This window comes from Suillus paluster, assembly GCF_016628075.1.
Source record: "Suillus paluster strain FC165 chromosome Unknown EDB91scaffold_20, whole genome shotgun sequence".
In the NCBI taxonomy this organism is placed as follows: Eukaryota; Fungi; Basidiomycota; class Agaricomycetes; order Boletales; family Suillaceae; genus Suillus; species Suillus paluster.
Genome location: NW_024537580.1, coordinates 17,044 through 43,057, shown reverse-complemented (window position 1 = coordinate 43,057; position 26,014 = coordinate 17,044). Strand labels below are relative to the sequence as shown.

The 26,014-nt window shown below is 49.1% G+C and overlaps 11 protein-coding genes across 11 annotated transcripts; 6 read left to right on the top strand and 5 right to left on the bottom strand.

Annotated features, from left to right (window-relative positions):
- Positions 1–512: 512 nt before the first annotated feature.
- EDB91DRAFT_1051581 (uncharacterized protein) lies at positions 513–826 on the top strand (the record flags this gene model as incomplete). The annotated part of the gene is made up of 2 exons (XM_041313618.1): positions 513–603; positions 642–826. Coding segments are annotated over 2 exons (276 nt in total), but the record flags the coding sequence as incomplete, so codon positions are not given.
- Positions 827–875: 49 nt separating this feature from the next.
- Positions 876–1,034, bottom strand: EDB91DRAFT_1051671 (uncharacterized protein; the record flags this gene model as incomplete). Its single annotated transcript, XM_041313623.1, has 1 exon — positions 876–1,034. A coding segment is annotated over one exon (159 nt), but the record flags the coding sequence as incomplete, so codon positions are not given.
- Positions 1,035–3,574: 2,540 nt separating this feature from the next.
- Positions 3,575–4,268, top strand: EDB91DRAFT_1034003 (heterokaryon incompatibility protein-domain-containing protein; the record flags this gene model as incomplete). Its single annotated transcript, XM_041312767.1, is given in 2 exon segments — positions 3,575–3,988; positions 4,005–4,268. Coding segments are annotated over 2 exon segments (678 nt in total), but the record flags the coding sequence as incomplete, so codon positions are not given.
- Positions 4,269–5,420: 1,152 nt separating this feature from the next.
- EDB91DRAFT_1127087 (Ndufs2, NADH:ubiquinone oxidoreductase 49 kd subunit) lies at positions 5,421–7,636 on the bottom strand. The gene is given in 14 exon segments (XM_041318468.1): positions 5,421–5,529; positions 5,584–5,597; positions 5,651–5,689; positions 5,791–5,792; positions 5,804–5,886; positions 5,945–6,033; positions 6,089–6,199; positions 6,262–6,360; positions 6,410–6,801; positions 6,853–6,966; positions 7,021–7,120; positions 7,171–7,249; positions 7,304–7,313; positions 7,372–7,636. 14 exon segments carry the CDS (start codon positions 7,577–7,579, stop codon positions 5,514–5,516), a joined length of 1,356 nt encoding a protein of 451 aa, XP_041178058.1. The 5' UTR covers positions 7,580–7,636; the 3' UTR covers positions 5,421–5,513.
- A 98-nt stretch (positions 7,637–7,734) lies between these two features.
- EDB91DRAFT_287170 (mannose-6-phosphate receptor binding domain-containing protein) lies at positions 7,735–9,233 on the top strand. Its single transcript, XM_041326725.1, has 6 exons — positions 7,735–7,914; positions 7,986–8,135; positions 8,194–8,333; positions 8,383–8,459; positions 8,516–8,577; positions 8,633–9,233. Exons 1-6 carry the CDS (start codon positions 7,778–7,780, stop codon positions 8,994–8,996), a joined length of 930 nt encoding a protein of 309 aa, XP_041178057.1. The 5' UTR covers positions 7,735–7,777; the 3' UTR covers positions 8,997–9,233.
- Positions 9,234–9,615: 382 nt separating this feature from the next.
- EDB91DRAFT_1328592 (Utp14 protein-domain-containing protein) lies at positions 9,616–13,148 on the top strand (the record flags this gene model as incomplete). The annotated part of the gene is made up of 9 exons (XM_041325291.1): positions 9,616–10,156; positions 10,205–10,739; positions 10,795–11,024; positions 11,083–11,160; positions 11,216–12,227; positions 12,283–12,611; positions 12,664–12,738; positions 12,788–12,941; positions 13,009–13,148. Exons 1-9 carry the CDS (start codon positions 9,731–9,733, stop codon positions 13,146–13,148), a joined length of 2,979 nt encoding a protein of 992 aa, XP_041178056.1. The 5' UTR covers positions 9,616–9,730.
- Positions 13,149–13,382: 234 nt separating this feature from the next.
- EDB91DRAFT_285996 (amino acid/polyamine transporter I) lies at positions 13,383–16,002 on the top strand. The gene is made up of 13 exons (XM_041326721.1): positions 13,383–13,764; positions 13,827–13,866; positions 13,934–13,982; positions 14,039–14,162; positions 14,216–14,317; positions 14,376–14,412; positions 14,465–14,780; positions 14,835–15,017; positions 15,074–15,116; positions 15,170–15,239; positions 15,289–15,453; positions 15,501–15,715; positions 15,771–16,002. Exons 1-13 carry the CDS (start codon positions 13,762–13,764, stop codon positions 15,960–15,962), a joined length of 1,539 nt encoding a protein of 512 aa, XP_041178055.1. The 5' UTR covers positions 13,383–13,761; the 3' UTR covers positions 15,963–16,002.
- Positions 16,003–16,041: 39 nt separating this feature from the next.
- Positions 16,042–20,697, bottom strand: EDB91DRAFT_1346397 (uncharacterized protein; the record flags this gene model as incomplete). Its single annotated transcript, XM_041325889.1, has 8 exons — positions 20,474–20,697; positions 20,273–20,414; positions 20,077–20,210; positions 19,826–20,019; positions 19,719–19,769; positions 19,474–19,672; positions 19,276–19,422; positions 16,042–19,223 (listed from the first exon to the last, which is right to left on the bottom strand). The coding sequence occupies exons 1-8, from the start codon at positions 20,502–20,504 to the stop codon at positions 16,042–16,044; spliced, it is 4,080 nt and encodes a 1,359-aa protein (XP_041178054.1). The 5' UTR covers positions 20,505–20,697.
- Positions 20,698–20,730: 33 nt separating this feature from the next.
- EDB91DRAFT_285991 (uncharacterized protein) lies at positions 20,731–23,864 on the bottom strand. The gene is made up of 13 exons (XM_041326720.1): positions 23,024–23,864; positions 22,910–22,966; positions 22,782–22,851; positions 22,428–22,731; positions 22,356–22,380; positions 22,167–22,255; positions 22,031–22,114; positions 21,942–21,983; positions 21,874–21,894; positions 21,576–21,826; positions 21,326–21,523; positions 21,183–21,274; positions 20,731–21,127 (listed from the first exon to the last, which is right to left on the bottom strand). The coding sequence occupies exons 1-13, from the start codon at positions 23,734–23,736 to the stop codon at positions 20,872–20,874; spliced, it is 2,202 nt and encodes a 733-aa protein (XP_041178053.1). The 5' UTR covers positions 23,737–23,864; the 3' UTR covers positions 20,731–20,871.
- On the top strand, positions 23,825–24,677 carry EDB91DRAFT_1236823 (uncharacterized protein; the record flags this gene model as incomplete). Its single annotated transcript, XM_041321508.1, has 5 exons — positions 23,825–23,872; positions 23,922–24,032; positions 24,091–24,429; positions 24,484–24,567; positions 24,651–24,677. The coding sequence occupies 5 exons, from the start codon at positions 23,825–23,827 to the stop codon at positions 24,675–24,677; spliced, it is 609 nt and encodes a 202-aa protein (XP_041178052.1).
- Positions 24,678–25,295: 618 nt separating this feature from the next.
- EDB91DRAFT_286132 (uncharacterized protein) lies at positions 25,296–26,014 on the bottom strand. Its single transcript, XM_041326723.1, has 5 exons — positions 25,825–26,014; positions 25,644–25,762; positions 25,504–25,592; positions 25,423–25,440; positions 25,296–25,363 (listed from the first exon to the last, which is right to left on the bottom strand). The coding sequence occupies exons 1-5, from the start codon at positions 25,945–25,947 to the stop codon at positions 25,302–25,304; spliced, it is 411 nt and encodes a 136-aa protein (XP_041178051.1). The 5' UTR covers positions 25,948–26,014; the 3' UTR covers positions 25,296–25,301.

The following is a 26,014-nucleotide window of genomic DNA, read 5'->3' as shown; positions in this document are numbered from 1 at the left end:
AGGAAAAGTTGGACTTGATGACGAATTTGATCGGGCATGCACCGCAGTGATGGGTGAGCTGTGGGTGCGCGGATTGAGTGCCGTAGAGCAGCGACGGGTTGGAACTTGGAACGAGGCGCCTCATTCAGCTTCTTCACTTCTCCACCAAATATCCGCTCAAGGCCGACAGTGACCTAACAACGACTTATCAACTTGTGTAAACCAAGCTCTCGAATTCTCATACATAATCGCGTATGATGTGCGCCCGCAGCCTAGTATAACTCTACCGATGTTCTGCCCGCCACCATTAATCGACATTGCATCCAACCTGGCAATCGCAAGATATTGCACCTTCTGGGAATCGCATTTCCCCGCACGAGGCGGATCTGAATTGCTGGCCTGCTGGTAGGGAAGAGCAGAGCTGGAATGGCAGTGCTCGATGGCCTGTCAGGAGTTCGGTACGGGACGAGAGTGAGTAGTGCCAGTATTTTCGTGCCACTCGTTATGCTGTCAATGTTAGTAGTCGGGCTGCCAACAGTGATCACAATCTTCACGTTTCTAGCTCGAGTTACCGTGTCGATACACGTGATCTTGTGCACGCGTTTACTCAAATCGGTCGTGTACGTGTCCTCCTGAGGTTATTTGGGGGTCTACGTACTGAGTGAGGGTGAATAGGATGGCTTCGTTCATGTGCGACCCACATACCCGCTGTATCGTGGGTCCAGATTTGTCACTGGGAGTTTTTGCGGAGGCGGATGCTGCCATCACCGTGCTCAATGCGACTGAACTCATGGGGAAAACTCTTACCGTAGAAAGGGTATACCTTTGCCAACCTTTGTTGATTTAGTCTTTAGGCCCATCGTGGACGTGCGCGTACCCCGACACCCGGAAGGTCACTATTGCGGTCCTCCAAAACGCCATGACAGTAAGCTGTAATTCAGAGCTTCCTTGGCAGTAACCACACCAATGCCGATAGTTCGTTGCTTCCATATTCTGTTGCCCGTCACGACTCTCTCAATTTCGTCAACACGAGAAGAGAACTGCGTATGAGCTTTTCGCGCTGTTCGAAGCCCGACAAGGAGGTAAGGGCACCAACACCCATACCATGGGACAAGACGGCCATCGAATCTAAAACCACCTTTGAGGGCAAGTTTAGGGAGTGTTTTGTTTGTGACACACGACTAAGGATACGCGTTATTTCGCCAAACAAGGTACTGATCCACTTTGTACCCTCCATGTTAAGTAGCCTTTCGACCGCGAGCGAGTAAAAAGTTCATCGGTCACTAGAATGAGGTCATGTTGTTTACTGCGTAAACCTTTCGTCAGAACTTCACTCACTCATGGAAACGTATGCGAGTTGAACAAAGTCGGAAAGAAGTTGGACATACGTCTTGTACTCAATCAGCCTTTCAGTTCCACGGTGGAGGAGGCCGACATCCTAGGGTTCAAATCAGCAACCCGCTCAGGCACCCACACTGGGAATCAGCAGAATTTCCTCTTCGTTCAATTGTAATATCATAAGCAGCACAGTGAGCGCCAGGATGTTGAGCACTAAGAGTTCGACCAAGATTTGAATCCCCTGCCAATCTCATATGAAGACCCACCAAAAGTTCCTGATCGAGCCGGAGGAATGCTCATTAGTAAAGTACCGCAACTTCGCGTCAGCTCTTGCCATCCCGATCTCTTTCAAAATGTCCGCCGCGTTCATACCATGCTCATACAAATTGTTTCCTCCATTGGAACTGGGCCAATGGTCCGACCCAGTGCGCGACCTCTGGCTGACGATGGGTGAGTAATGAGGAAAATGAGCGCAAAATGGATAGCCTTGGCAACGCAAGCTGCCGCTGCAATAGTGTACTGGCTAGTGGCCATGGCCATCCAATGCTTTTCGTTGATGGGTCGAGTGCTTTGATGTACATTCTTTGGATGGGGTCTTACGAGCACCAGGACCAGGAACTGCAAACTTTATGTATTGGGCGCCTATGGAAGATCTAAATGCAGTGAGGAAGCACAACAAAGCACAAGCAGGCACAAGCATACACATCTCTCAAGCTTAGAGCCTGTGCAAGATACCGTCAAACCCTCCATTCAAGCCCAGCCTCCAGTACAATGTCGCTGCTCATTCCGGGTCGAAGGACCATACCTGGCATACCACCTCCGAATCGAAGTTTCAAAGATCATAAAGGCGCCATCTGGGCTGTAGCAGTTTTTCCCGATAAACGACGAATGGTAACGGGTTCGTGGGACAAGACGCTTCGTCTTTGGAACTTGGAGACAGGTGCAGTGTTGAAGAAGATGGAGGGGCATCGCGCCGACGTGAATACATTGGCGGTGTCACAAGATGGGCAAATGATAGTAAGCGGCGATGACGATGGAGAGCTTATCGCTTGGCATGGAGAAACTGGGGAATCTCTCATGACCCAACCCATCAAAGCCCACTCCAAGTGTATCTCAACCCTGGACTTCTTTCCCGATGGATCAGTGCTGACCACTGGTTCATGGGACGGTACGACGAGGCTGTGGAACACGAAAACATGGCAGCCTCAAGGAGACCCAATGAAATGTAGCGATCGTGTCCGCTGCGTTCGCTATTCGCCGTCTGGCAAATATCTTGCCATCGCAACAAATAGCAATATCGAAATCTTTGATCCAAGCACGGGGGAACGTGTCATCGAATTCAAGGGTCACATAGTGTGGAACTTCTCGCTCGCGTGGACGCCGGATGACACACGCCTTATCTCAGGGGGGGATGTAAAAGATCCCAGCATACGGGAGTGGAATACAGATACCTGGGAGCAAGTCGGTGATCCCTGGACGGGCCACACTAACTATATCTATTCCATCGCCATGCATCCTGCGGGTACCCACGTTGCTTCCGCATCTGCTGACAAGTATGTTCGCCTCTGGCGACTCTCAGATCAACAAAGCATCGCAATATTCCAGCACTCGGGCTGGGTGGGATGTGTTACTTTCTCCATGAACGGCAAGCACATTCTCAGTGGAGGCAGTAATAGCGTGATATCAGAGTGGGTAGTACCCAAAGACCCTGACCCAAAGGTAGTTTCCACTTTATTTCCCGCCCTTTCGCCATCTCATCTAGCCTCTTTTTTGACGCCAAGGCTCAAGGCTCTGGTTTAAAGGCATGTTTTCATTCTTATCTCTGACAACACAATTCGAACCTGCTTCGTCACAGGACGCCAACGCTACCGCCGAGGAGTCATTCAAAGAAGAAATCTCAAACTTGGACATTGCTGCCGATGCACAAATACAAAGTGAGCCTCAAGTAACACATGCATCAAGATGCTTAACTCTTTCCTCAGAGCTTCGCGAGGAGTATGTTGATCTCCCAAAAATAGAAGGTGACATTCGAAACATCATCAACGTTCAGCTCGGCACCGCCCCGCCTCATCTACTCAACACCACCATCGGGCTCTTATGTGCCCGAGAACGGCAGATACGCGTGTTCGAAGCCAGCACAGAGTACAAAGAGCTTCTGCAATGGATCATGAAGAATCTTGGCTCCAAAACGGAGTGCATCACAGAAGCAGTGGCGGAGTGCATCGCAGAAGCAGTGACGAAGTACTTTCGTTGCGTCATGCTATCACATAGGTGGCAAGCAACGGAGCCACGGATGAACGACATCCAAAAAAAGGTCGTGTACAAATTGAAGGCAGCCGGTGGTCTCGTGAAGTTGCAGTCATTCTGCCGAATTGCTCGTGATGAGGGGTATCGCTGGGCGTGGGTTGATACATGTTGCATTAACCAGGAGGATCACGCCGAGCTCCAAAAAGCACTCAACTCAATGTTTGCCTGGTATCACAACTCACCGCTCACGGTTGTTTACCTCGCGGATGTTCCGCCTTCATCCAACTCTGGTGCGCTGGCGAAGAGTGCTTGGAACACCCGAGGATGGACCGTCCCGGAATTCCTCGCTCCTAAAGTGATTCGCTTCTACCAACAGGATTGGTCTCTATACCTTGACGACAACTCCCCCAACCACAAAAAGTCTGTCAGGATTATGGAAGGAGTTGGAGTATGTGACGGGCATAGATGTACAGACTGTCATCCCCTTCCAACCAGGAATGAAGAACGCCCGAGAGAAGCTCCGATGGGCGTCTACCCGTGTCACCACGATGCCGGAAGACATCGCATATTCATTATTTGGTATCTTCGGTGTCCAACTTCCTATCATGTATGGCGAGAATAAGCAAAATGCGCTCGGGCGGCTCCTGCAAGAGATTGTGGCTCGGTCAGGCGACATTACTGCCTTGGACTGGGTCGGACAACCATCCCAGTTCAATAGCTGCCTCCCAGCCGACATTCGCTCATATTCACCATCGCCTTCCATCCCACGACCTCCGTCTGAAGATGAGATTCAGACAGCGGTTTCTTCCCTGAAAAATACCGAGGCTGTAATATCTGGCTTGGCAACTTTATGTCCAGCTGGAGAAGCTGAAAGCTCCTCGCTTCGCGAACTGCAGGACTCCGTCTGCCTTGCATCACATTCCCTATCACAGAACTCATACGGAGGGATGGTCCAGCCTATGAAACTCATTCCACCCATGATGTGAAGGCAGATGGGCTTCGTGACCTGCTGATCATCACCAAAGAGAAGCTGGTTCAATTCTCACGGACAAGGCCCACTCGACAAACGTTCTTACTTGCCCGTCCGTGGGATCGTCGTCTCCTCGGATCTGCCTGACTTTCCAGACAATGAGCCCGAAAATCCGTTAGACAATGAACCCAGCGCTTCTCCTATGGAACAGGACGATTCGGAATCTTATTCACGAGCGTTGCGATTGATCGTTCGCCTTGGAAAGCCGTTCAGCGCATTTTTGCTAGCGCGGCAGAGCTGGTGGAGAATACAAGAGGATCGCGTCGGATCGTGATATCACTGTACAACTCAAAGACGTGGGTTCTATTCAAAACATGATGGCACGGAATCGAGACCCTAGAAATATTGTAGTCATGTATCTTTTTCATCTTTGAGCAGTAGTTGGCGTACCTTGACGCTGTACTTATATCCATATGCAGATACAATCTCCTTTGAAATAGTTGGCAGCGACCAACTACTATTCATCACGCGCTAGGATATTAGTTGAGGGGTCGCACACTTCAATGTATTTCCAGAATACACGAAATTTAGATCCATCGAAAGGCAAGAATAACGTTGGTTTGAATGACACTGTCAACTTGATCACATAGCTTCGACTCATAAGATCATAGTAAGTATGTCCTATCGGCGCTCGCGAAGAGGCTCCTCACAGTCGAATTCCAGAGCGGCAGAGGTCAGAGTGTGCGGGTGAAAGCTATCAGGGAATTGAGAGATAGGTTGAAGCAGGTGGGGTTCTTGCGTCTGGTGCTGGGAGCCTAGATCCATAATGCATATCAAACGCGTTCTGAAGCATTGGGGGCCCGCATCCTCAGAATCAGACACGCGCTCGGTCAAATGATGCATTGCTTCGATATTCATCGATGTAGACGAATAATATCACAATATATTAAAGGAACCATGGTATACATCTAGGCGCTGTCTATCGATCAACCTCGCTAAATGGAAATGCGTTAGCATACTTCATGTAGATTGAAATATCAGCAACGCACCCAAACACAAGATCCTGTTCAAAAGCAGCGATAAGCAAAGGGAACAATAAAACCACAGGGTACATACCATAGTACCAATGATGGCCACAGCGTCAGCAAGCATGTGCTATAGAAGAGGAACAGTCAGCTCTTCAATGTTAGGACGGAGTGTCTCGATCTTACATCTAAAAGACGAGTCATATATCAGTAAATGGCTCGAACGAGGGGATAAACAACGTACGTCTCATCATAAAGTCTGAACCTGCAAGATGGGCAAAGCCGGGAGCACGGATTTTGCATCGGTATGGGCGATTTGTACCATCCCTATATATCATCCCGTCAATGATGGTATCAAAATCAGAAGTGTTCAAGTGTCACGTACGAGACGAGGTAGACGGCCATCTCTCCTTTAGGAGCTTCAATGGCGCTGTAAGTCTCACCTGGGGGCACTGAATAGCCTTCGCTAAAAAGCTAAAGGGACGAATTATGAGTGACATTGTAGATGCAGTTGAGTGGAGGAGAATACCTTGAAGTGATGAATGAGCGCCTCCATGCTTTCTTTCATCGAAGCACGAGGTGGCGGAACGAGCTTGTTGTCATCTACTTTAACGACGCCCGTCGGCATTTTGTTCAAACACTAAAGATGGGAATGGCTGAGTCAAAATGACATCCAGACAACCATTTAGCCAGACCACGAACCTGTTGGATGATGCGTAGGGACTCGCGGAACTCCTGAACTCTGCAAAGGTACCGGTCATAACAATCGCCATTCTTTCCAACTGGAACGTCGAATTCAACCTGCGGCGCATGTTAAGCAGACGTCTGTGTCAAATCACAAAACACATACCTCATCATATTTGTCATAAGGGTGAATTTTTCTTAAATCCCAGGGAATACCACTGCCTCGCAGCATGACACCCGTGAAGCTGTAATCCAGGGCTTCCTTGGCAGTCACCACACCAATGCCAACAGTTCGTTGCTTCCATATTCTGTTGCCTGTCACGACTTCCTCGATTTCGTCGACACGAGAAGAGAATTGTGTTGCCCATATGTGTATATCCTCCAACAGTCCATGCGGAATGTCAAACGCGACACCACCAGGACGGACGTAGGCAGCATGAAGCCGAGCACCGGAAACACGCTCGTAGAATTCCATGAGCTTTTCGCGCTCTTCGAAGCCCCACAAGAAAGGGGTGAGGGCACCAACGTCCATAGCATGAGACAAGACGGCCATCAAATCTAAAACAACCTTTGAGCGCAAATTCAAGGAGTGTTCTGTTTGTGACATACGACTAAGGATACGCGTGATTTCGCCAAACAAGGTACGGATCCACTTGGCACGTTCGGGAACCTCGATGTTAAGTAGCTTTTCGACCGCGAGCGAGTAGCAAAGTTCGTTGGTCACTAGAATGAAGTTAGTTTTCGGTGTGCAAACCTTTCGTCATAAACTCTGCTTACTCATGGAAACATAGTCGAGTCGATCGAAGTAGGGAAGAGCTTGGACGTATGTCTTATACTCAATCAGCTTCTCAGTTCCACGGTGGAGGAGGCCGACATGCTGGAGTAAAAATCAGCAACCCGTTGAAGCACCTGCACTGGACTGCATACGGGATCAGCGCGGAGAATTTCCTCCCCGTTCAATTCCAAAATCATTCGCAGCACACCGTGAGCAGCGGGATGTTGAGGACTAAGAGTTTAATCAAAACTTGCACGCACTGCGAACTTCACGAATGACACTTACCCGAAGTTCACTGATCGAGCGGGTTCGTTCGATTCAGTCAAGACAACATTCAGGTTTGAAACGCTCACCTGTAAAATGCCGCATCTTCGTGTCAGCTCTGGTTCCCGTCTCTTTCAAAATGTCTGCCGCGCTCAGCCCATGCAAGTCTTCCACAGTATGAGTCTCATACAAATTATTTCCTCCATTGGTCTGGCGACGAGCGACTGAGGAAGAAAATGAGCGCAAAATGGAGCGGCTCGGCAACGCAAGCTGCCGCCGCAGTAGTGTACTGGCCATGGCCGTCGTCGATGGGGACGAAGTAGATTGTGATGAGGTTCGTCAACGAAATGCGGCGTAAATCGGCTGGTGCGCTGAACAGAGAGTGTGACACCCCCTTACGAGGGGTCATGCATTAATATCCATCAATATTCACACGTCCCTAACACAGCGGCAATGGGCACTGCTCTAACGTTGAGCTAATCTTGCTGCTACACCATGCCTGTCGTCAATAGGCTGAGCCCACTTCTGTGGGCTACATTCCTTGGATTCGGTCTTCTAGCGCTTTCAGATGAAAAACCATGCACTTTGCATCATGAAGGCAAATACTACGACCTGAATCCCTTGAAAGCTAGGTATGTCCTCGCCTCTTCGTGTAGTCATGTTATTGTATGTGTCCTAGTTTGTTGACCATCGACTCTGGCAGTAAAGACTACGATTTTGAGACTTCCGGTGGACATCATTTCTACCTGAATGTTTGTCGACCCGTGTCCACTGAGCCCTGGAGCCCTGATGTTCCCGACAATGTTGATATCGCTGGTCTAGTACGGAAAGACCACCACGACTTTGCCATAGGGTCTGTGATGTTGTAATTTTGGTTCTACATCTGCAGCTGACCAAGACGAGGCACACAGGCTTGTGAATACGACCCTAGAGATGAGGGGCACGGGGCTAATGTTGCATCTATCCAATGGTTCACCTTGCCCTGGGAAAGACAATTTATATGGGAGCTCATCCGTCAGGTTTCTCTGTGACACATCGGTCTATGGAGCTGGTATGTTATATTCTCGAATGACGGACGGCGTGATCAATGTTTCGTGCAGGCAAACCAGTGGTAATCTCGCAGTTTCCGGAAGATGACGATCAAGCATGCCAATACACGGTCGAGTGGCGGACACATGTGCGGATTTATATATACCTCATTGTTTTTTTGACTGACAGCCCTTCACTGTGTAGTTTGCTTGTCCCACAGGCGAAAGGGGCATTTTCTCGGGGATAATTGTGTTCTTGGTGATAATGTACGTCATGTTGGCGACGATATTGATCGATAGGCTGAACACCCTCTTTTTCCAGCATGATGATTCTTCTCATGCTCTTCGTTGTGTCCAGCACACTGTATAACCGGTTTGTCCTGAGCAAACGTGGTTTTGATCAAGTGGCCCGGTTTTCCAAAGCTCACCTCCTTGAACTCGTGGACTTTTGCATGGAGCTCTTCCAGTCTGCAGTGGACATCGTTCGCTCGAGATGGGCAAGATCGACTAGGGACCTCAACACTGCATCCCACCACTGGTCATCGAGGGATGAGGAGCGGGCGATGATGGTCGCTGATCCACTTGAAGATGACCATGATCGTGAACTGCAAGATACTAATGCGTGGAGAGATAGTGCTGTGGATGGGCCGCAGGGTGCGGATGATTCGGGAACTATACCATCATGATTGGACATGTGTACCTTACACGCTGTATCTTTAGGACGGAACATATCGATGATTATGCAAAACATATATTCCCTATCAGCAGTGCTCCGGACCTTGTGCTTTCAGGCAATTCGTTAGAAGGACTATCAAGCGCGTTTAAGCGAAACCACAGTCCTGGTTTGCAATGCCCGGAAAAAGAGCCTCATAACCAGGTTATGTTGCTGTCCAGTGATGATTGGTATGTGCGGTCGACCCCCCAATAAACCTGTTGCTGCCAAAATCGTCAGCGCTCATTGAGAATCTCAATTATCCAGAAATTAATCGTGGTGACAAAGACGCCTCATAGATAAGTACCGGATCCATTGGGACACAGTTAGGCAAGTGAGGAATCTAACAAATTGCCCCTGATACCAGCCACCGCCACTAACAAGTGACTTACCCAATGTAGCCCGGCAGGATATGAGGAACTGATGCGTCTGATTTTGTGCGCGGATGAATCTGTCTGTGGTGGATCTGATAGGCTGTCTCTTTAAATAGTGATCCGACAATACGGCACCTACTTTGTATTTACAGAAGTCCAGCCGATGTGATCGCTTGCAAGTATAAGGAAAGTCTGAGTACGCACTCGAGGTAGAGTTTCGAGCTCCCAAGCTCTGGATGCCTGTCACTGAATACTACCTTCCAAAAGCAGTAACGCCTTCCTGAATGGGATCTGTCGGATCCAATTCACGTCTGCTCATCACCACCAGACAAAAATGTCTGCGAGGGTCAAATCATCCAGAACATCAAAGCCTGACTCGTCCAAACTCAGAAACTCGCTGAAAAAATCTAACGCCGCAGGATACGCTAAACGGCATTCCCAAAAATCATCCCAGAAGGGCAAGGCAACTGTATCATTTGACGATGTATACGAATATGCACCTTCAAAAGTTAGACGAGCAAAGATTGGCTTAGAACTTGATCGAGAAGAGGCTACTGACCGCCACAACTATGCATCGGACGATGATGTTGATCTTGGAGGTATGGGCCAGGAGGGGAGAGAAGGACTACGAGCGAGATTACTAGGAGAAAATGCAGATGATGAGCGAGTAGATAGTGGGGACGATGAGGAGATTGAGAGTGATGACGCGTTTGAGGAGAGCGACGAAGAAAAGTATGCTGGGTTTGATTTTTCCAGCAAGGTGTGTGATCTTCGTCTCCAGGAGTGTTCATCGCTCATCTATAGATAGCGCAGTAAAACTGCTGATCCTTCGTCGAAGAAAAATGCTCAGAAATTACCCAAAAGACTTCCTGAGGTTGATTTGAATGAAGACTCAGATGGTGCCGTCTCCGATGCTGATTCTGCGGACGAACTCGAAGATGAAGACGAAGAGATGGAAGATGGAGATGCCGAGAACTTCTTCGACGTCCTCCAAGTATTTGATGGAAAAGCAGATGAGAACGAGGTACTGGAAAAGCGGGCTACGGAGAAGATCAAAGCTCCCGTGTCGAATGTATCTGATGAGGCCAGTGAGTTGGAGGACGATGGGATGTCAGAAGATGAACAGGACGAGGAAGGAGACGCCATCTCCGCATCAGAAGATGAAGCCTCCCCCGAAGCTCTTGCAGAACTGGAAAGTTTCCTCTCGAAACTGGATCCAGCACAAGACAAAAAACGTAAATCAGACGATGCCTTGGCCACACAGTCGCTTCCAAAAAAACGTCGCTTGATAGAGGAGCGCACTGAGGCTGGGGCAGAGGGAGAGTTTGGCGTTTCTGCTGGGGGTGAGTTTCAATCCACATTCCTCTGAAACATCATGTTAAACACGGACGCATACAGGTTCTAGAGCACTTAAACTAGACGACCTCCTTGCTCCGCTCACGTCATCGAGCGCGCTCACTGCGCTCAAACAGTCTACAAAACCTCTTACGTCCACCTCAACCAAAACGAAAACTCTATCAGCGCCACTTCCTCAGCGAGCTCAAGAACGTCTCGATCGCGAAGCCGCTTATGAGCAGACTAAAGAGGAAGTGGATAAGTGGAGTGCCACGATGAAGCACATCAAGCAGGTACTAATTAATCTAGTCCATCGAATCTATTTGATTACTAACTCGCAACTGATTGTAGGCAGAGCATCTGAGCTTCCCATTGCAAGCACAGCCAGAAGGTCGTGTCTCCAACTTGGAGCTAGCAGCAAAATTCAAGGTTAGGCTCACTTGTAATCGTTGATTCACGTCATTGACTAGTACATCCTTATCAGCCTTCCAATGAACTTGAGTCGGCCGTGGACAATCTCCTGAAATCCGCTCAACTCCGTGATCAGGATATCGCCGGAACCGAAGCTCTAAAGATGGCACATCTCTCAGTTGAAGAGGTCGCGGCACGACGCGCAGAACTGCGCATGATGCGCGAACTTGCATTCCGCGCTGACAAGAAGGCGAAGCGGATAGCGAAAATCAAGAGCAAAGCGTATCGGCGCATTCGAAAGAAGCAGAGAGAGCGGCTGGATGGAGAAGAGGGAGACCAAGAGGATGATACCGAGGATGCAGGAGCGCGGTTAAAGGCTGAGGTGGAGAGAGCAAGGGAGAGAGCGACCTTGAGGCACAAGACCACTGGGAAGTGGGCCAAAGCTATGCAGGGACGCGAAGGGCTCGATGTGGATCAGCGGCAAGCCATTGGAGAGATGCTGGAGCGCGGGGAGAAGCTTCGCCGCCGCATACAAGGCGAGATGAGCGGCGATGAATCTGAGGAAAGCGAAAGCGATGATGAAGACCAAGACATAGACACCATCAAGAAAGGTGCATTCGAAGAGCTTGCTACGCTCAATGCATCCGAAGATGCTCCGTCTGATCTGAAAAGCAAGAGCGTCTTCAACATGAAGTTCATGCGCGATGCCGCCGCGAGGCAACTACGAGAAGCAGACGAAGCAGCTGATGACTTCTTGAAAGAGATGGGAGGGGCAGAGCAAGGAAGTGATGACGACGCTTCCGGTGACGGAACAGTGACAAAGGGCCCGTCAATCCAGCGTATCGGCGGGCGCATGACATATCGTCCTACCCATGCAGTCTCTACAAAACCAGTCGGTTCGCGCGCATCGGAGACTTCTAGCGTCACCCTTCAATCCGCTGACTTGGTACAGGACAGCCCTACACCTTCGAACGCTATTTCTAGCCCAAGACTCTCTTCCCCAGCGCCGGAAAGCAATCCTTGGCTCGTCGCATCATCATCTTCGGGCCTATCCCGAAAGAGAAGCGAAGTGCTTGTGCAAAAGGGTTCTGACGCCTTCGCGAAGTCCACCAACAAGGCTTAAGAAACGAGCTGCCAAAGGGGAGCAAGAGCAAGACCGTATTCGGGATGATGCAGTGCTGGAGATTGACGCCAGCAAGGTTCTCACTGTCCTTGAACCAGCCTCTACGCTGGCCGTCGCAAATTCCAAGCGTGAGCAAAAGGGAAAGGGAAAAGAGAAAACGAGGAATGACGGTGTCGCCGCGCAGCCATTACCTGCTGGTGCTGATGATTCTGACGGACATAGCGAGGTTGATGAGCAAGAGTGTGCTCTGGAGAGGAAGCGTCAGGGAGGAAAAGGCAAAGGAGTTGCAGCATTCAAGCAACGAGAATTGGTCTCCCTCGCTTTTGCTGGCGATAATGTCGTCCAGGTATGCAAGCTGTCTTTCAATTGGGTTCGCTTAGGTTACTGATGTGTCCTAGACGTTCGAGGACCTGAAGCAGAAAGAAATTGAAGCAGACGCGCCACAGGAAGTCGATACAACTCTCCCTGGTTGGGTAAGCTGAACCCGAGGTTTTTAACCACTGAGCTCAACACACATTACAGGGCTCTTGGGGAGGCACTGGTACCAAGAAACTTCCACCAAGACCCAATCTGATTAAAAAAATCGCTGGCGTGGACCCTTCGTCTCGAGCCGATTACAAAAAGGCGCATATCATTATCTCTGAGAGGCGGGATAAAAAAGCGGTCCAAGTACCTCGTCAAGGAGTTGCCGTACCCATATACCAGTCATGCCCAGTACGCCCGCAGCATGGACACACCCATAGGTGCAGAGTGGAATACTAGAGTAGGGTTCCAGAGAGGAACTCTGCCTCGTGTTGTGAAGAAGGCGAGTCGTCTTAACTTTCCTACACGCGTGTTGCTTATATGTGATGCTTTTAGATGGGTACTGTCATTGAACCTCTAGTAAAACCATCTTGACGGTGATTAGTCGTTGATGGGTGGATAGATCCACGCAGTTGCTTCGTTGACAAGGATATCGGAGCTCTCTCTTTCGGATAGTCAGCTTCTTAATAGGCATGTTACGCTAATGAAACAAGCAGAACATTGGAAAGTTGTCAAGTGGCCAAGAACAGGCTTCGCCATGCTAGAGGTCGGCGCAATGGCGACGTACGTGTCGAATGTCTGAGATCATATTCAATCGTTCAGCCTTGATCAGCGTCGTACATACCGAGCCACATACTCATGTCTTATTTATATCTTCATGGGCTCTGCAGTTGGCCGGGGATCCGACATTCTATCATGTGAACTAAGACAGCGTACTACAAAGTGGTTTCGAATTTACATCCTTGGCGTCAAGTTGGTTTTCCAAGTTCCACTCAATCGGTCACTGAACTCTCTTGCAACGGGAATTCCTTTCCTCGACTCGTGTTCAGTGGTTGATACAAGCTACCAGTTCGCCTGATAGAGATGGATGGGCTTTCAGAAACGGAGCCACTCCTGCGCTCAGCGCAGGTCCAGCGGAAGGTGAACCGACGAGATTTCAGGCGAAGGCTGTTCATCTGTGCAAAACGAGGCCGATGGTAGGCTCATTGTTCATATGGAATGAACATCATTTTGGCTCATATTCAAGTTTGTGATACAGAGGTGTTTGACAATGTGCCCTGATGCAAAGAAGCAGATCGGTAGGCATTGTCGTCGCTTTTGTCGCTGATGTATGAAGCTGACCCATCAGCCATGGTCGTGCTTCAGGACTTGCTAGTGCAGTGATGCTCATATTCAACAGGGTGATTGGAACTGGGTTCGTTATGATGATAAAATCACGCTTCATGAGGTAGGGCTAATATTCATTTCCAGGATTTTTGCATCACCCAGCATCATCTTGCGGTCTTCTGGGAGCGTAGGAATGACTTTCGTTATGTGGATACTTGGTGCACTCGTCGCAGCCGCAGGTACCGCTGTATATGTAGAATTCGGAACGGTAAGGAATTCGGGTTATCTGCTGTGAACTCTCCTCATTTCGCTGTGCTCCAGGGACTGCCAAGAAGTGGTGGGGAGAAGACCTACATGGAATATATCTATCGTCGACCGCGGTTCATGACTACTTGCTTCTACGCGATATATGGATTGCTCATAGTGAGTCCTGAGTTATCTTCGTCTCGCGAATTCCTCGATCATTGTCACCGTCCGTAAGGGTTGGTTATCAGCAAGTAGCGTTGTTTTCGGAGAATGTACTTTTCACTCCTTCCGTCGCCCAGATCACGCCTAACCAGACCCTCCTAGACACCTTGCATGCCTTCGCAATCCAGCCTGCTACCATTAATGTTCGAGTTGTCGCCTTGCTGTGCTCGACATTCTGTCTCGTCATCCACGGTGCATTCTTGAACTACGGGCTGAAGCTACAAAATGCACTGGGTTTCTTCAAGTTATTCGTGTTACTCGTCATCGTTGTTTCTGGGCTCTTCAGCCTCGCTGGTGTCCCTGGATTCGCCGTACGTGCTGAATACGAGATTCCACACAATTTCACGTGGTCGTCTTTCTGGGAGGGGACTGACACAGGTCTGAATGCATTCGTCACAGGAATGTATAATGTCATCTGGTGGGTTATGTCCTGGCTACGATCACTGCGGAGCAGGTGTTGACGTCTTCCCAGGTCTTACATTGGATATTCTAATGCCAATTATGCTTTGTCTGAAGTGCGAGATCCCATCCGCACCATCAAGCGCGCTGCACCCCTTGCTATGATCCTCGTCGCAGTCGCATATTTGTCCGTGAATGTTGCGTACTTTGCCGTTGTATCTAAGCAAGACATGTTGGGAGGTGGCACCATGGCAGCGTATGGTTTATTTATTACAAAAACTCACTTTCACGCTGAGAGGAAACCCCTTTCAGAGCACTATTCTTCAGGAACATCTTCGGTCCGGCTACAGAGCGGGTACGTAATGTTAATCATGGTTCAGCCGGTGTTCTTTTGTAATGCAAACCCAGATCCTGAGTGTTGTTATTGCACTGTCAACCCTGGGAAACATAATGAGCATCCTGTTCACCCAAGGCAGAGGTTATTCAACTTCTTCTGTACATAATCGCATATGCTAACTATTGCGCAGTTGTGCAAGAGCTAGGCCGAGAGGGTATTCTACCATTTTCGTCTTTCTTCGCCAGTAACAAGCCTTTCGATGCACCTCTCGCTGGGCTCTTCGCGCAGTGGCTCATTTCTATGATCGTCATGGCCGCCGCTCCTCCCGGAGACGCCTATCTCTTTATCGTAAACCGTATGTACCTCGAAAATGATCCAGTGCTCTATCTAACCAAGACTTAGTCTCATCGTACCCCTTGACGATGTTCAACTTGCTGATATCGGGTGGCCTCCTCCTTCTATACACCCCTGCATTCAAATCTTACGCTTGGCTCCCGCCATTCCGAGCGTGGAAGTCCATCGTCGTGTTCTTTTTCTTATCCAATGTCTTCCTTGCTATAGTGCCTATGATCCCACCGTCTCCAGGATCCGACATCTATGAACATCTCCCGTATTGGGTACGTCACCACTGTCCGTGTGCGAGCAAAGCATAATTGACATTTTGGCATACAGTCCCACGTCGTTATAGCATTATCAATCGGTTTACTTGGCATTATATACTGGTTTGTTTTCTTCGACTGGATACCCAGGAAGCGTGGATATCGTATCGTACAGGAGACTGTCTTACAGGATGATGGGGTCTCACGGAATGTCCTTCGGCGAATACCCAATGGATTAGGTGATGAAGGATCTGCGCGAATGTAGATGCACTGCAGATGCATCAGTTCATAGATGCTATCTGATATGAATTACATACGTACGAGTGTAGGCGTTTGGGTGTGCGCTAGATAAGCTCTGGGCTGCCAGGAAAGTGTATAATTACTATTCCACCGTTTGCCAGCCCAAGAACCATACAATTGCCAAATGATGCCTGGCACCTCACCGGTGACATCGTTGGAAGCATCGTAAGGACTGTTCCAGTCCTTGAATCTACTACCCACTTTCGCTCTAGGGACAATGGTCCGACGATGGAATGATAGCTAGGATTGTCGGCCGGCGTTGCCGTCACATGCACTCCCGTGGTTGCGTCCCATGCGAAAACGGCACCATCACGGTCTGCCGCCAAGATCCTAATATTATCTGTGGCTAGAGCAACAGAATATACTGGTTGCTCTAGGGTCAATGGACCCAGCAAACAGTGGCCTGTTATGGGGTCCCAGACCCGCACAGTGCGATCAAGCGATCCCGAAACAATGCGTCGGCCATCTTGTGAGAATGAGAGGTGCGAAACGAGGCCTTTGTGCTTGCGAGCCACACCCATACTTCCGACTGACTCGACATCCCAGATGCGGACAGTAGCATCGCTCGCGCCTGTTACTAGACGGAGACGTCCGTGCTGCTGCCAAAATGCTACGCAACGCACAGGCATTCTGTGCTGACGAACGAGGTGGCTTAACTCTTCCCCTGACTCCAGACTCCAGAGGCGTACGGTAGTGTCCTTGGATGCGGATGCGATGAGCCGCCCGTCAGGAGAGACGGCGACAGAGAATACAATACTGCGATGTCCGTGAAGCTTGATTGGTCTGTGCGCCCCTCGTGACCCATTCAAAGAAGGGTCAATCTGAACATCCCATACACAGATGGTTTTGTCATCTGAGCCCGATATTATCCGCGTGCCATCACGAGTGAAGGCTAGAGAATAGACGCCCCCAAAATGACCACGCAGGGGTCCTAGTACCATTCCCCCTGATGTTGCATCCCAAATTCGAGTAGTACCGTCACGCGAGCCCGAAGCATAACGCGAACCATCCGATGAGAATGCAAGACACAGGATCGGTTTCGCGTGCGCCGCAGGGAGGTCCAGAATAACTGATGCTGCCTGTACATCCCACATGATGATAGTGCAGTTTTTTCCGCCCGATATCAAGCGGGTCCCGTCAGGGGAAAATGCAAGGGCGTATATAGCTCCTTGATCACGTTTGAGTGGCTGACCTATAATTTTACCAGAGAAGGTGTCCCAGAGGACTATTGAACCACTGAAGAAACACGACGCAGCCAGCTGGCCACCAGGGGCGAGAACCGTCATCGCCACATCACCTTTCGGCCCTTGGATAAGCAGTTCCCCCGATATAGCATCCCACACATAGCACCCGCGGGCGATCGTCGAGATCAACTGCGATCCATCAGACGATAGTGAAAGTGATGTAACTTCTCCACCTGGTCTGGGAATATCCATGAGCAAAGGGGACCATTGATCACGAAAGCCTCCAGCTACGACTGGTATTGACAGCTCGTCCTTGAATATCTGGTATAGAATAGAGTTGATCGGAGTAAACGGCAGTGCACTGCTGTATACGAGAAGTGGGTGCTGTTCAATTACCGCGGCGAAAGCTTGACAAAAGCGCACTGCGTCTGCCAGAAGGTCACAGAGTTCCTGATGGCGACCTTGAGTTGACTGTGGCCTGTTTTCAGCAACAATAAAAAGAGGCATAATGATTTCACTTGCATTGCTCCAATCTTCCAGTCGCATTAGTAACTTAATCGTCCGTCTGGCCTTCTTCAACAAACTCATCGTCTCGATCCAGTGAAGCAGATGCTTCACGAGAAAATCATACACCTCGATAGAGAACCACTCCGCGTTTCCTTCCAACTCACAGGCGTGCTCGATCCAGAAGATGCAGGAGTAGGTAACATCCTCCGGTAAAATTTTGACATCGACCGCACTTTTCGTGAGGGTCAGGTCGCCCATATTTCGTTTCAAAGTCGCGCGAAGGGAGCCGATGCACTGACGGGCAAGTCTCTGGTGGTGTAGAGATACATCAATGAACCATTCATCTTTGCAGCGAGCTCGATCTGTCAAAAAATCTTCGAATGAGGGATGAATAACATGGATTGGCTCGCTGGTCGTTCCTCGGAAAATACAACCAAGATGTTGAATAGTGTGAAGACTTGGTCGTGTGCTTAAGACCGAAGCAGCCTCGTTGAGACGGTCGATGGTCGACGCAGTCAAAGGATTTTTGGCGACTATCACAACGCCAAGAATGTCGCGAAAGTCGGCAGAAAAAAGTGGATCTTCCCATCTCCCAGCAGATTCCAGGGCGGTGGAGTATATAGAATCCAGGGCAGACTCGGCGTTCAAACAAACGTCGGTGCGAAGCAGATCCGCTAGCCTTTCTCCTGGATCTTGACCATTTTCCACGTAGCGACAGGTAGTATATGCCCAAATAAAGAGCCCGCATGCACGAGCTGCTAGAGCGTCAATTGCGTGATGCCCAGGCCAATCTTGTGGGAGTGACAGATATTTGTTTTTGGAAATGATGTGCTGCAGACGATCATATAGGTACAAATGAATATCCTTATCATTGGCAGAAGAGTTGATGTCAATCGCAGTGCTGCAGATATTCTTCCGTGTTTCCAGTGCTTCCTGGATATCCACCTCCGTTCGGCTTGTTACGATGATGCGTAACGTCGGTGGCAATTTTACGCTCTCCAGCGCCAGGACGCTAAGAAGGTCTTCTCGTTCCCCGACGTGTCCGCACTCATCCAATGCATCGATGATAGCAATCACTGGGCCTTCTTGGCTCCAAACCGCCATTTCGGATTCGGACAGTGGTTGTACCAGTAGTTTATGAAACTGTTGTCGCAAGGGTGACTGTCTAATGCTTGGAGTGTTTTTGATCACAGTCGAGATAGCCGCTCCCAGCCGGTTGTCGAACTCGCCAAGTTGGAAGGCAAGAGTTCGTACGACGGCCATTGGATCATTCCTTGCTGCCATGTGGCGATTGAAAAATACAAACGCGCCGAGACGACCGAGGTCTCGTGCAATGTTGGCAATCGTTGTCGCAATGGTGCTCTTTCCAGAGCCAGCAGGACCATGAAGCCAAAGCACATTTTGATCGCTAGAAGGATTCATTGCCCAAGAAAAAACACTGGAAAGCAAGTCGCTGCGAGTTTGGGGCAAGCACACCGGTCGAGACGGGTCATCCATATTTGCTGGATGAAGCTTGGCAAGACTCTGCGCTTGAACTAGCCACTGATGAGTGCTTGGAGCTTGCAACATGTAACGGGCATATCAAACCTATTGACTGCACATCTTCGTACATGCGGTGAGCGATGAGAGCTATCTGAACCCCGACCCCAGTGTTGAGTGATGTCTTCAACATCGTGAATGTTTGTATGAAGCGTGTAATCTGATCGTCTGTCCACTGTTTATTGAGCACATGTCCTAGCGAACTCTGAATGAGAATTAGAGGCTTGTCAAAGGTAAAACACGTACCACAAAATCCACGACCAGAGTACTCTTGAATGAACAACATACACTCTATGGTCTGAGACAAAATCTTCTTGACTGTCTCCTCCAAGGATGACAGCCTACTCGGAAAGTTTTTCACGTCATCAACAAAGGTATACACGTCCTCCATCATATTCACTAGATCTGCAATTCTCTTGTCCGTGTCCAGTTGGCCTCTGACAACCTACACTATTCATCAGAAACTCAGAGTATCATGCGTTCGCGCTCACCGTGTAAAGGGATGATACAATCTGCCATGTCAGGTTCACGAATGGATGGATCTGAATTTTCCGACATCAGCCTGCCATAAGTGGACAAGAAGCGTCAGTTAATTTACCTGCGATACTACGCTCACGATCTGGACTAATGTGTCTAGCTGCGAAATGAGTGCAGAAAAAGATTGATCCACGGAGGAACTAGCTAGTTTCACGGGCTCCCCAGGTCTGTGCACACGGACTAATATGTAGCCACGCTGTGACGCATCATGGTGCAGTGCTTCGTCTAAAGGAAAATCCAGACGAACATCTTGTGCTTAGGAAGGTTGATTCAACGTCATGACGTGATCAATGTAAAGAAAAGATATCTTACACGCTGCGACAACAGATTGTCCAAGTATTGCTGCCGCATCTAATCTGACCTTGCCGAGAGAACGGGAGCCATGTCTGAAAAACGGGTTACGTTTGATTTGCTTGATCTCAAGCTGTGTTTCTGCATCTATGGGTCTGATGGTGTTGGTAGTACTCGGCTGACTTTCCTTTATAAAGATAAAGCACTCAATACTTACAACATGAAGTGTTCGTTCCACACAGCCTTGGCATCTTCTTCAAACACTTTGGTCTTCTGCGGTGGCAGCCCTTCTACATGGATTTTGACATATACATCAGAGGATTTGTTGGAGCCTTTCTTCGGGATCAAGGCTTCGATGACTATAGATGAGATTTTGAATCATGAATTGACCATGTGGCATGCGGTACCGAAGACTCACTGTCTACTTTGTAGTATGTCCTGCTGCCCATTTCGATGATGGACAGTATTGAAAACAGTTGACCGACCCGTTCAGATCGAGGATGTACGGGTGTTTGTGTTATCACGTTGGAGAAGATTATAAGTTCTAGTAATACGGTAGTAGAAGCCAAGATCTGCCCGGCCGGCACCGACTCCACGTAGGTAATACTAAATCATACCCCAACCAATATGTGGAGTAAGGTCAAGCTGAGAGAAATTCTTAAGGCTGCACTATAGAATGTATGCCCTCTACTCACCACTGAATGCTCACTGGTACACCCTCTGGCCTGAGTCTACACTAGAATCATAGACATAGAAATACACCCGTGTACATCGATATACTACTTAGTAGTAGTGGCGCACTCCCCAAGTACATCGTTATGCGACTCGATCTCTAGTCCTGAGCGCTCTGTCCTCTTCTGAGTGTCGGGAGTCGCGCAGATATTGGATAACCTCCTTTGCTTGATAGGCCAAGGATCTCACAAAATCCAGTGACCATCCAATAGAAGTGGTCATCATAGGCCACAACGTGAATATCGTGACTATTGTCCATCCAGGGACCATCGTCGCGAGCGTGACGACGTCACTGGTATCGAAAATGAAGAGAGACAATGCCAGGCCGAAGAATACCATTCTAAAGACACTAGCGTCAGATCTCTGCAATGGATACGCGGGGTATTAAGGCTTACGCCCATATAAGAAGTGCAAACGGCAAGCTATGCATCAATGCCAAGTTTTCAACTCCGGGGATTGCACTGGTCATTAGAGACATGTACATTGCCTGGAGATCTCTGATCAGTGAGGCTCATTGACTGCAAAAAATGTCGCATACCCCGCCTTCAGCAGTCTGACGCTGATAGTCTTGGCTTTGGGCGACCAGCAGGAGAGAAACTACAAGCGAACCCACAGAGCAAAGAGCCGACATGTATACCGCGATGTTGGACGAAGTTTGCGAGGACTCGTAGGAATTGATATCGATGACGCCAGGCACTGCTAGGAAACTAACATCGACAGCCAGCATGACGGTGGACTCCAGCGACGCTAAGTCTTAAATTTCACTCGATATTGTATCGAGTACTTACATAGAGCGTGAACCCCGTCCACTCGTTATCTAGTTGGGTGATAAAGTCTTTCCAGCGTGGGGCATTGATAATCTCGTCGACCCATACTCTCCGTATACGTTTATAGTGTTTGCGTGGCGCGTACCAGAAGATTAGGTTGGAGACCCTGAAAATCAATGTTTCGCGCTCGTGGCCCTCCTTGTAGTAGATGGATCTGTCGGCGTCAACCCGTCCGCCAGGTTGCCCGCAGAAGTTCATGTATTTAACTTTGGCTGGGCATCATCAGTATTTTTTTGTGAATCGAAGCATAGCTCCGTACTGAATAATCTCATGAACCGGGCTATAAGAAGTATATAAATGTCGTCACCCACGAAAAAAAAATCTTACCTACGACACATACAGAATGAGCATGCGTTTTATCGATGCTGCCTGGTTGAACATTTAGTTTGGGTCGGAAATATTTGACCAAGTCTCACCCTCAACACGGTCCATTAAATCCAGCATCTTCGCCAGCTCATTGCCATCAAATGGGGCCAGTGAAGTATCCGTGGTGATGGTCTCTATAAAACAACGTAAGAATTCGTTCATCGGGTTGCAACCACCTTTGCCTACCTGCGTTCGCATGGATAATGATTTCTTTCAGCTCTTCAAAGATTTGTTTCGAAAGGTATCGGTTGTGAGGATAAAGCTCGCAGTGGTACCTAAAAGGCTGTCAGCGTCACCACCACGCTATTGCCCCCAAGTCAGTACAATCGATTGAAATAGTTTACGGAGCGTACCGATCTCTTAGAAAGCACTAGCCAATATTGTGCCTCTAACGAATATTCTAAAGCGCGTGTTCAATGGTAATCCGTGTGGCGTTGAACCACCCACTTATATGACTGTGTTTCTTAGCTCCCTTGACGTTGAACAGAACCTCGCCACCTGGTTCGCAAGTATACTTATGTGCCCAAAATATCATCCTCTTCGCGTGGTGGACGAAATAGTAACCACAAGAATTTATCCTGTTACGTGATCCGGTCTCAAGCTCAAGCTCGAGCACCAATTCTGTTTCATCATCAATCCTGGCCCATACTTCTGGCTGACTCTTTGCATGAGCCTTGAGGGCGTCAGCCATGGCCAAGAGCATCTTGGAATCGATCTTTCCCAGGCGCATGTCCGCATCCGTGAGAATTCTCTACAGGGGAATGAGCATTTTGAACGATCAACCTCAGGATGCGTGCTAACTCTCTCGGGGTGATAATAAACCCTAGGACCTTCCGGGTGTACGAAATCGTGCCATCCATGTTGCACCTGCCTGAACGCATGTATTATGAAGATACGATATAGAAAAATGTTAGTGAATGTGTACATACTCCACATACTTGTTGTCTTTGGGGTCGATGACGATGGGTTTCGGTTCAGCCCATTTCCTTCCGTGGGCAGTGTCACTATGTCAAAGGATCTTTAAAGATAGGTGACCGTCTTACATTTTGATGTTCCTGTCATAACGTTTGACGTCGGTCGGTATGATTGATACTAGGTTGATGTGCTTGCGTGGCGTGGAATCCTGTTCCGCGAAGAAAGATTGCGGCTCTTGAGCTGATGTGTTTTCTAGGTCGATTTGAGACTGTCCACTGCCAACGATAGCATTTGGCCCTTGATCATCATCTACAGTTCCGGCGTGGAAGCTGTATCTGGAAGGTGGCGCGAGGTGCAATGGATGTTGCGGAGATGCAACTTCCACTGGTATTGCGAGCGTACGAAGTGGTCGGTCATCAGGTCGGTCGTCATCTGTCACAGGTGTGTGGATTGTAGGCAAGCCGCTCGCGCATATTGCAGGGCGCAACTCTTCGTGTAGTTTTCTTGCAGAGTATGTGCAATGGTGAAAGCGAACACGGACGCTTCCTAGCCTGCGGAGCAGGGAATAGAAAATCCGCAATATATAGCATGCTCGGCGATGTGAAGACCTGAACAACTGCGCAAAGAATCTAGCAAACTTGTGCAAGACGTCCAATGAGCAAGCGGACATCAAGATGGTGCCACAAAGGTGCCACACTCGGGCTTTGAGTCTACCATTTAAGAACCGAAGCTGACCCGACATTGCGAATGCAGTAAAGTAATTAGTCGTGGCCAAGTCGTGGCCAGTGGCCGGCGTGCCAATGCCATTGCCAAGTGGCCAACCTTCTAGTTGCTTAGTCATCAAAGTACAGCAATGGCAGCCCTTGGCTGACCCTACCAGCCTGGGTAATTATAGCTGCGTTGGCTGCTACTGCACCCCCTACAGCACAATGTCCGGTCAAGAAGAGCAGCTCATCGAGTTGCTTTTAACGCTCAAGGTCAGTGCCAACGACTTCCACACTAACCAACACCTAACGCAACTTCCAGAAAACAACACCGGAGCAAGCACGCGCTATTCTCGCGTCGACACCACAGATCGCATATGCCCTCATCGGTTTGATGGTAAAAATGAATGCTGTAGACGTCCAAGTCCTGCAGGTACGCTGTGTCCGCGTCTACCACCTAAAACCGCCAAATTAATGATCGCCAAATCCAGAAAACGCTCACGAACTACTCGGCATCGATCCAGCAACAGCAACAACAGAATACAGGCCCATCAACGGCGCCCGCCATGCAGCCTGCTTCTGCCATCCCGCCACATCTACAGCAGTACCGCACGCCAACGCCGCAGTCGCAAACGCCACCACATGTGCCGTCGCATACTCCTACCCCTCCTCATTACTCCAATGGACATGGGCAGGCTCCACAGCAAAATTACGGTTATGGAGCGCCCTCGCACTATGGTGGACAAGGAGGATATGGCGTGCCGCAGCAAGTTCCCATGGGTGGTGGTATGATTCCAGATGCTCTGGCATCGATCCCTGAGGAGCAAAAGGTACGAGAAACTTAAGTTCACCCGTATTACAAATTCTGACGGGTCCAAACACAGGCGATGATTATGCGCGTCATAGCTATGACACCAGATCAGATCAACATGCTCCCACCGACAGAGCGCGCAAGCATTATTCAGCTGGTAAAAATATTTCTTTAGATCGATGATGCCTATCGTGCTGACCAACTCGAACGTTTTCCTCGTCTCTTCGACGTTCCTTACAGCGCGCAACGCTAGGGCTGCCGTCATAAGGGTCTACACTAGCCAGTTATATCCTACCTGTGACATAGATGACCCCCCAGGACCCAGCATTGGGATGAAACACTGAACGTCACTCTGAGAACGTAAGTCCTTCTGACCCGCGGTGTACAAACAAAGGGCAGGTGTGAGTTTATCCCCTGTGGAGATGGTGACGAGCACATTGGCCAGTTTGATCGTGGAGAGCAACTTAACAGAAATATGATTTACAGTTCGATTACTACATGTTTGGATAATAAACCGAGGGTACAAATGCAATCCCGAGGAGCAACCAAGTCCGTCCTGCAATAAGTCTTAACACGATTGGTATTGGTATGTCAGCATCTGCCCTTGGCGTTTCGTTTTGCAATATAAGACCCTATAAGACCCTGTACACGCAAGAGCATTCTTAGTAGTCTCCAAGGTCACTAATTACCGAGGAGATTGTTGGTGGCAATGACATGAATGTCGTACGTGGTGAGTATCGTCAAGATACATTGCCCTCTAGAACTAGCAAATTTCGAATTTCATCTAATCTATCGAATCTGCTTGTACGACATCACGCGACCGCAATCTTGAACTGCAACGATCTCGGTATCTCGTTAAAACATTGCCACTGCTAGCATACTCTATCGTGCTCATTCCTTCTCGAGCATGGCCTTGACACCAGGTGCACCCAAGCCCTCCAAATCCGAATAGCCTAATGAAAAATAATCAGAAAGATCAGTATTCACGCAATACCCAAAAATGTGTTCATACCACCAATCAATTTCTTGTCTTTCGCAAGATCATGTCATCAGCATCACCTAAAGCGAGACGAGTCAATGTTTCGTAACTCACTAGCAAAAACCCGAGGGAATGTGGCCGAAGAACCAGGGAGGCTGCCAAGGTAGCTGATTATGGCCTTCTGCTCCCCGGTCGCGCTAAGGCTATGTGTACTTGTCAAGATGCTGAGCGTCTCAATCAAGCGGAGCACTTACTCGATTGATTTACCCTCGAGCTCGGGGTATTGTTCCAAGAAACGTAGAGCTTGCTGGCAGAAGTAGCATGACGGTGAAGTCCGGATGAAGACGACCAGGCCTTTGTCTTTGAGGTTCTTCTGCGGAGTAGTATGACATCAGTAAGGTGTAATTTTAAGCCCAGGCAGACAGCATCAATTACCTCGACAAACTCTTTGATTTCGTTCTGGTTCATTCTGGATGCTGACGAGGTGTGAGTGGAACTGGATAAGGAGGGAAGTCTAGATGAGACAGCTCTGTAGACTTGAGAGAACATACTATTCATCCTCCGGCAATCCGCGTGTTGTAGTGACTAGTCAGCAACAAGTCAGCAAGTCACAGCCTGTCACGGC

What these genes read in the sequence shown, in the direction of transcription:
- EDB91DRAFT_286132 (XM_041326723.1), bottom strand. Translation starts at nt 25,947, where the DNA reads ATGAATAGTATGTTCTCTCAAGTCTACAGAGCTGTCTCATCTAGACTT. An exon ending in AAATCAAAGAGTTTGTCGAG is followed by an intron (nt 25,763 to 25,824) that starts GTAATTGATGCT and finishes ACTACTCCGCAG; the next exon opens with AAGAACCTCAAAGACAAAGG. An exon ending in CTCGAGGGTAAATCAATCGA is followed by an intron (nt 25,593 to 25,643) that starts GTAAGTGCTCCG and finishes AAGTACACATAG; the next exon opens with CCTTAGCGCGACCGGGGAGC.
- EDB91DRAFT_1127087 (XM_041318468.1), bottom strand. Translation starts at nt 7,579, where the DNA reads ATGGCCAGTACACTACTGCGGCGGCAGCTTGCGTTGCCGAGCCGCTCC. An exon ending in CTTATGACAAATATGATGAG is followed by an intron (nt 6,361 to 6,409) that starts GTATGTGTTTTG and finishes CATGCGCCGCAG; the next exon opens with GTTGAATTCGACGTTCCAGT. An exon ending in CCCTACGCATCATCCAACAG is followed by an intron (nt 6,200 to 6,261) that starts GTTCGTGGTCTG and finishes TCCCATCTTTAG; the next exon opens with TGTTTGAACAAAATGCCGAC.
- EDB91DRAFT_287170 (XM_041326725.1), top strand. Translation starts at nt 7,778, where the DNA reads ATGCCTGTCGTCAATAGGCTGAGCCCACTTCTGTGGGCTACATTCCTT. An exon ending in CACCACGACTTTGCCATAGG is followed by an intron (nt 8,136 to 8,193) that starts GTCTGTGATGTT and finishes CGAGGCACACAG; the next exon opens with GCTTGTGAATACGACCCTAG. An exon ending in ATTGTGTTCTTGGTGATAAT is followed by an intron (nt 8,578 to 8,632) that starts GTACGTCATGTT and finishes CTCTTTTTCCAG; the next exon opens with CATGATGATTCTTCTCATGC.
- EDB91DRAFT_285996 (XM_041326721.1), top strand. An exon ending in TATATGTAGAATTCGGAACG is followed by an intron (nt 14,163 to 14,215) that starts GTAAGGAATTCG and finishes GCTGTGCTCCAG; the next exon opens with GGACTGCCAAGAAGTGGTGG. An exon ending in TCGGTCCGGCTACAGAGCGG is followed by an intron (nt 15,117 to 15,169) that starts GTACGTAATGTT and finishes ATGCAAACCCAG; the next exon opens with ATCCTGAGTGTTGTTATTGC.
- EDB91DRAFT_285991 (XM_041326720.1), bottom strand. Translation starts at nt 23,736, where the DNA reads ATGACTAAGCAACTAGAAGGTTGGCCACTTGGCAATGGCATTGGCACG. An exon ending in TCATTCTGTATGTGTCGTAG is followed by an intron (nt 21,895 to 21,941) that starts GTAAGATTTTTT and finishes TACTTCTTATAG; the next exon opens with CCCGGTTCATGAGATTATTC. An exon ending in GGACGGGGTTCACGCTCTAT is followed by an intron (nt 21,524 to 21,575) that starts GTAAGTACTCGA and finishes GCGTCGCTGGAG; the next exon opens with TCCACCGTCATGCTGGCTGT.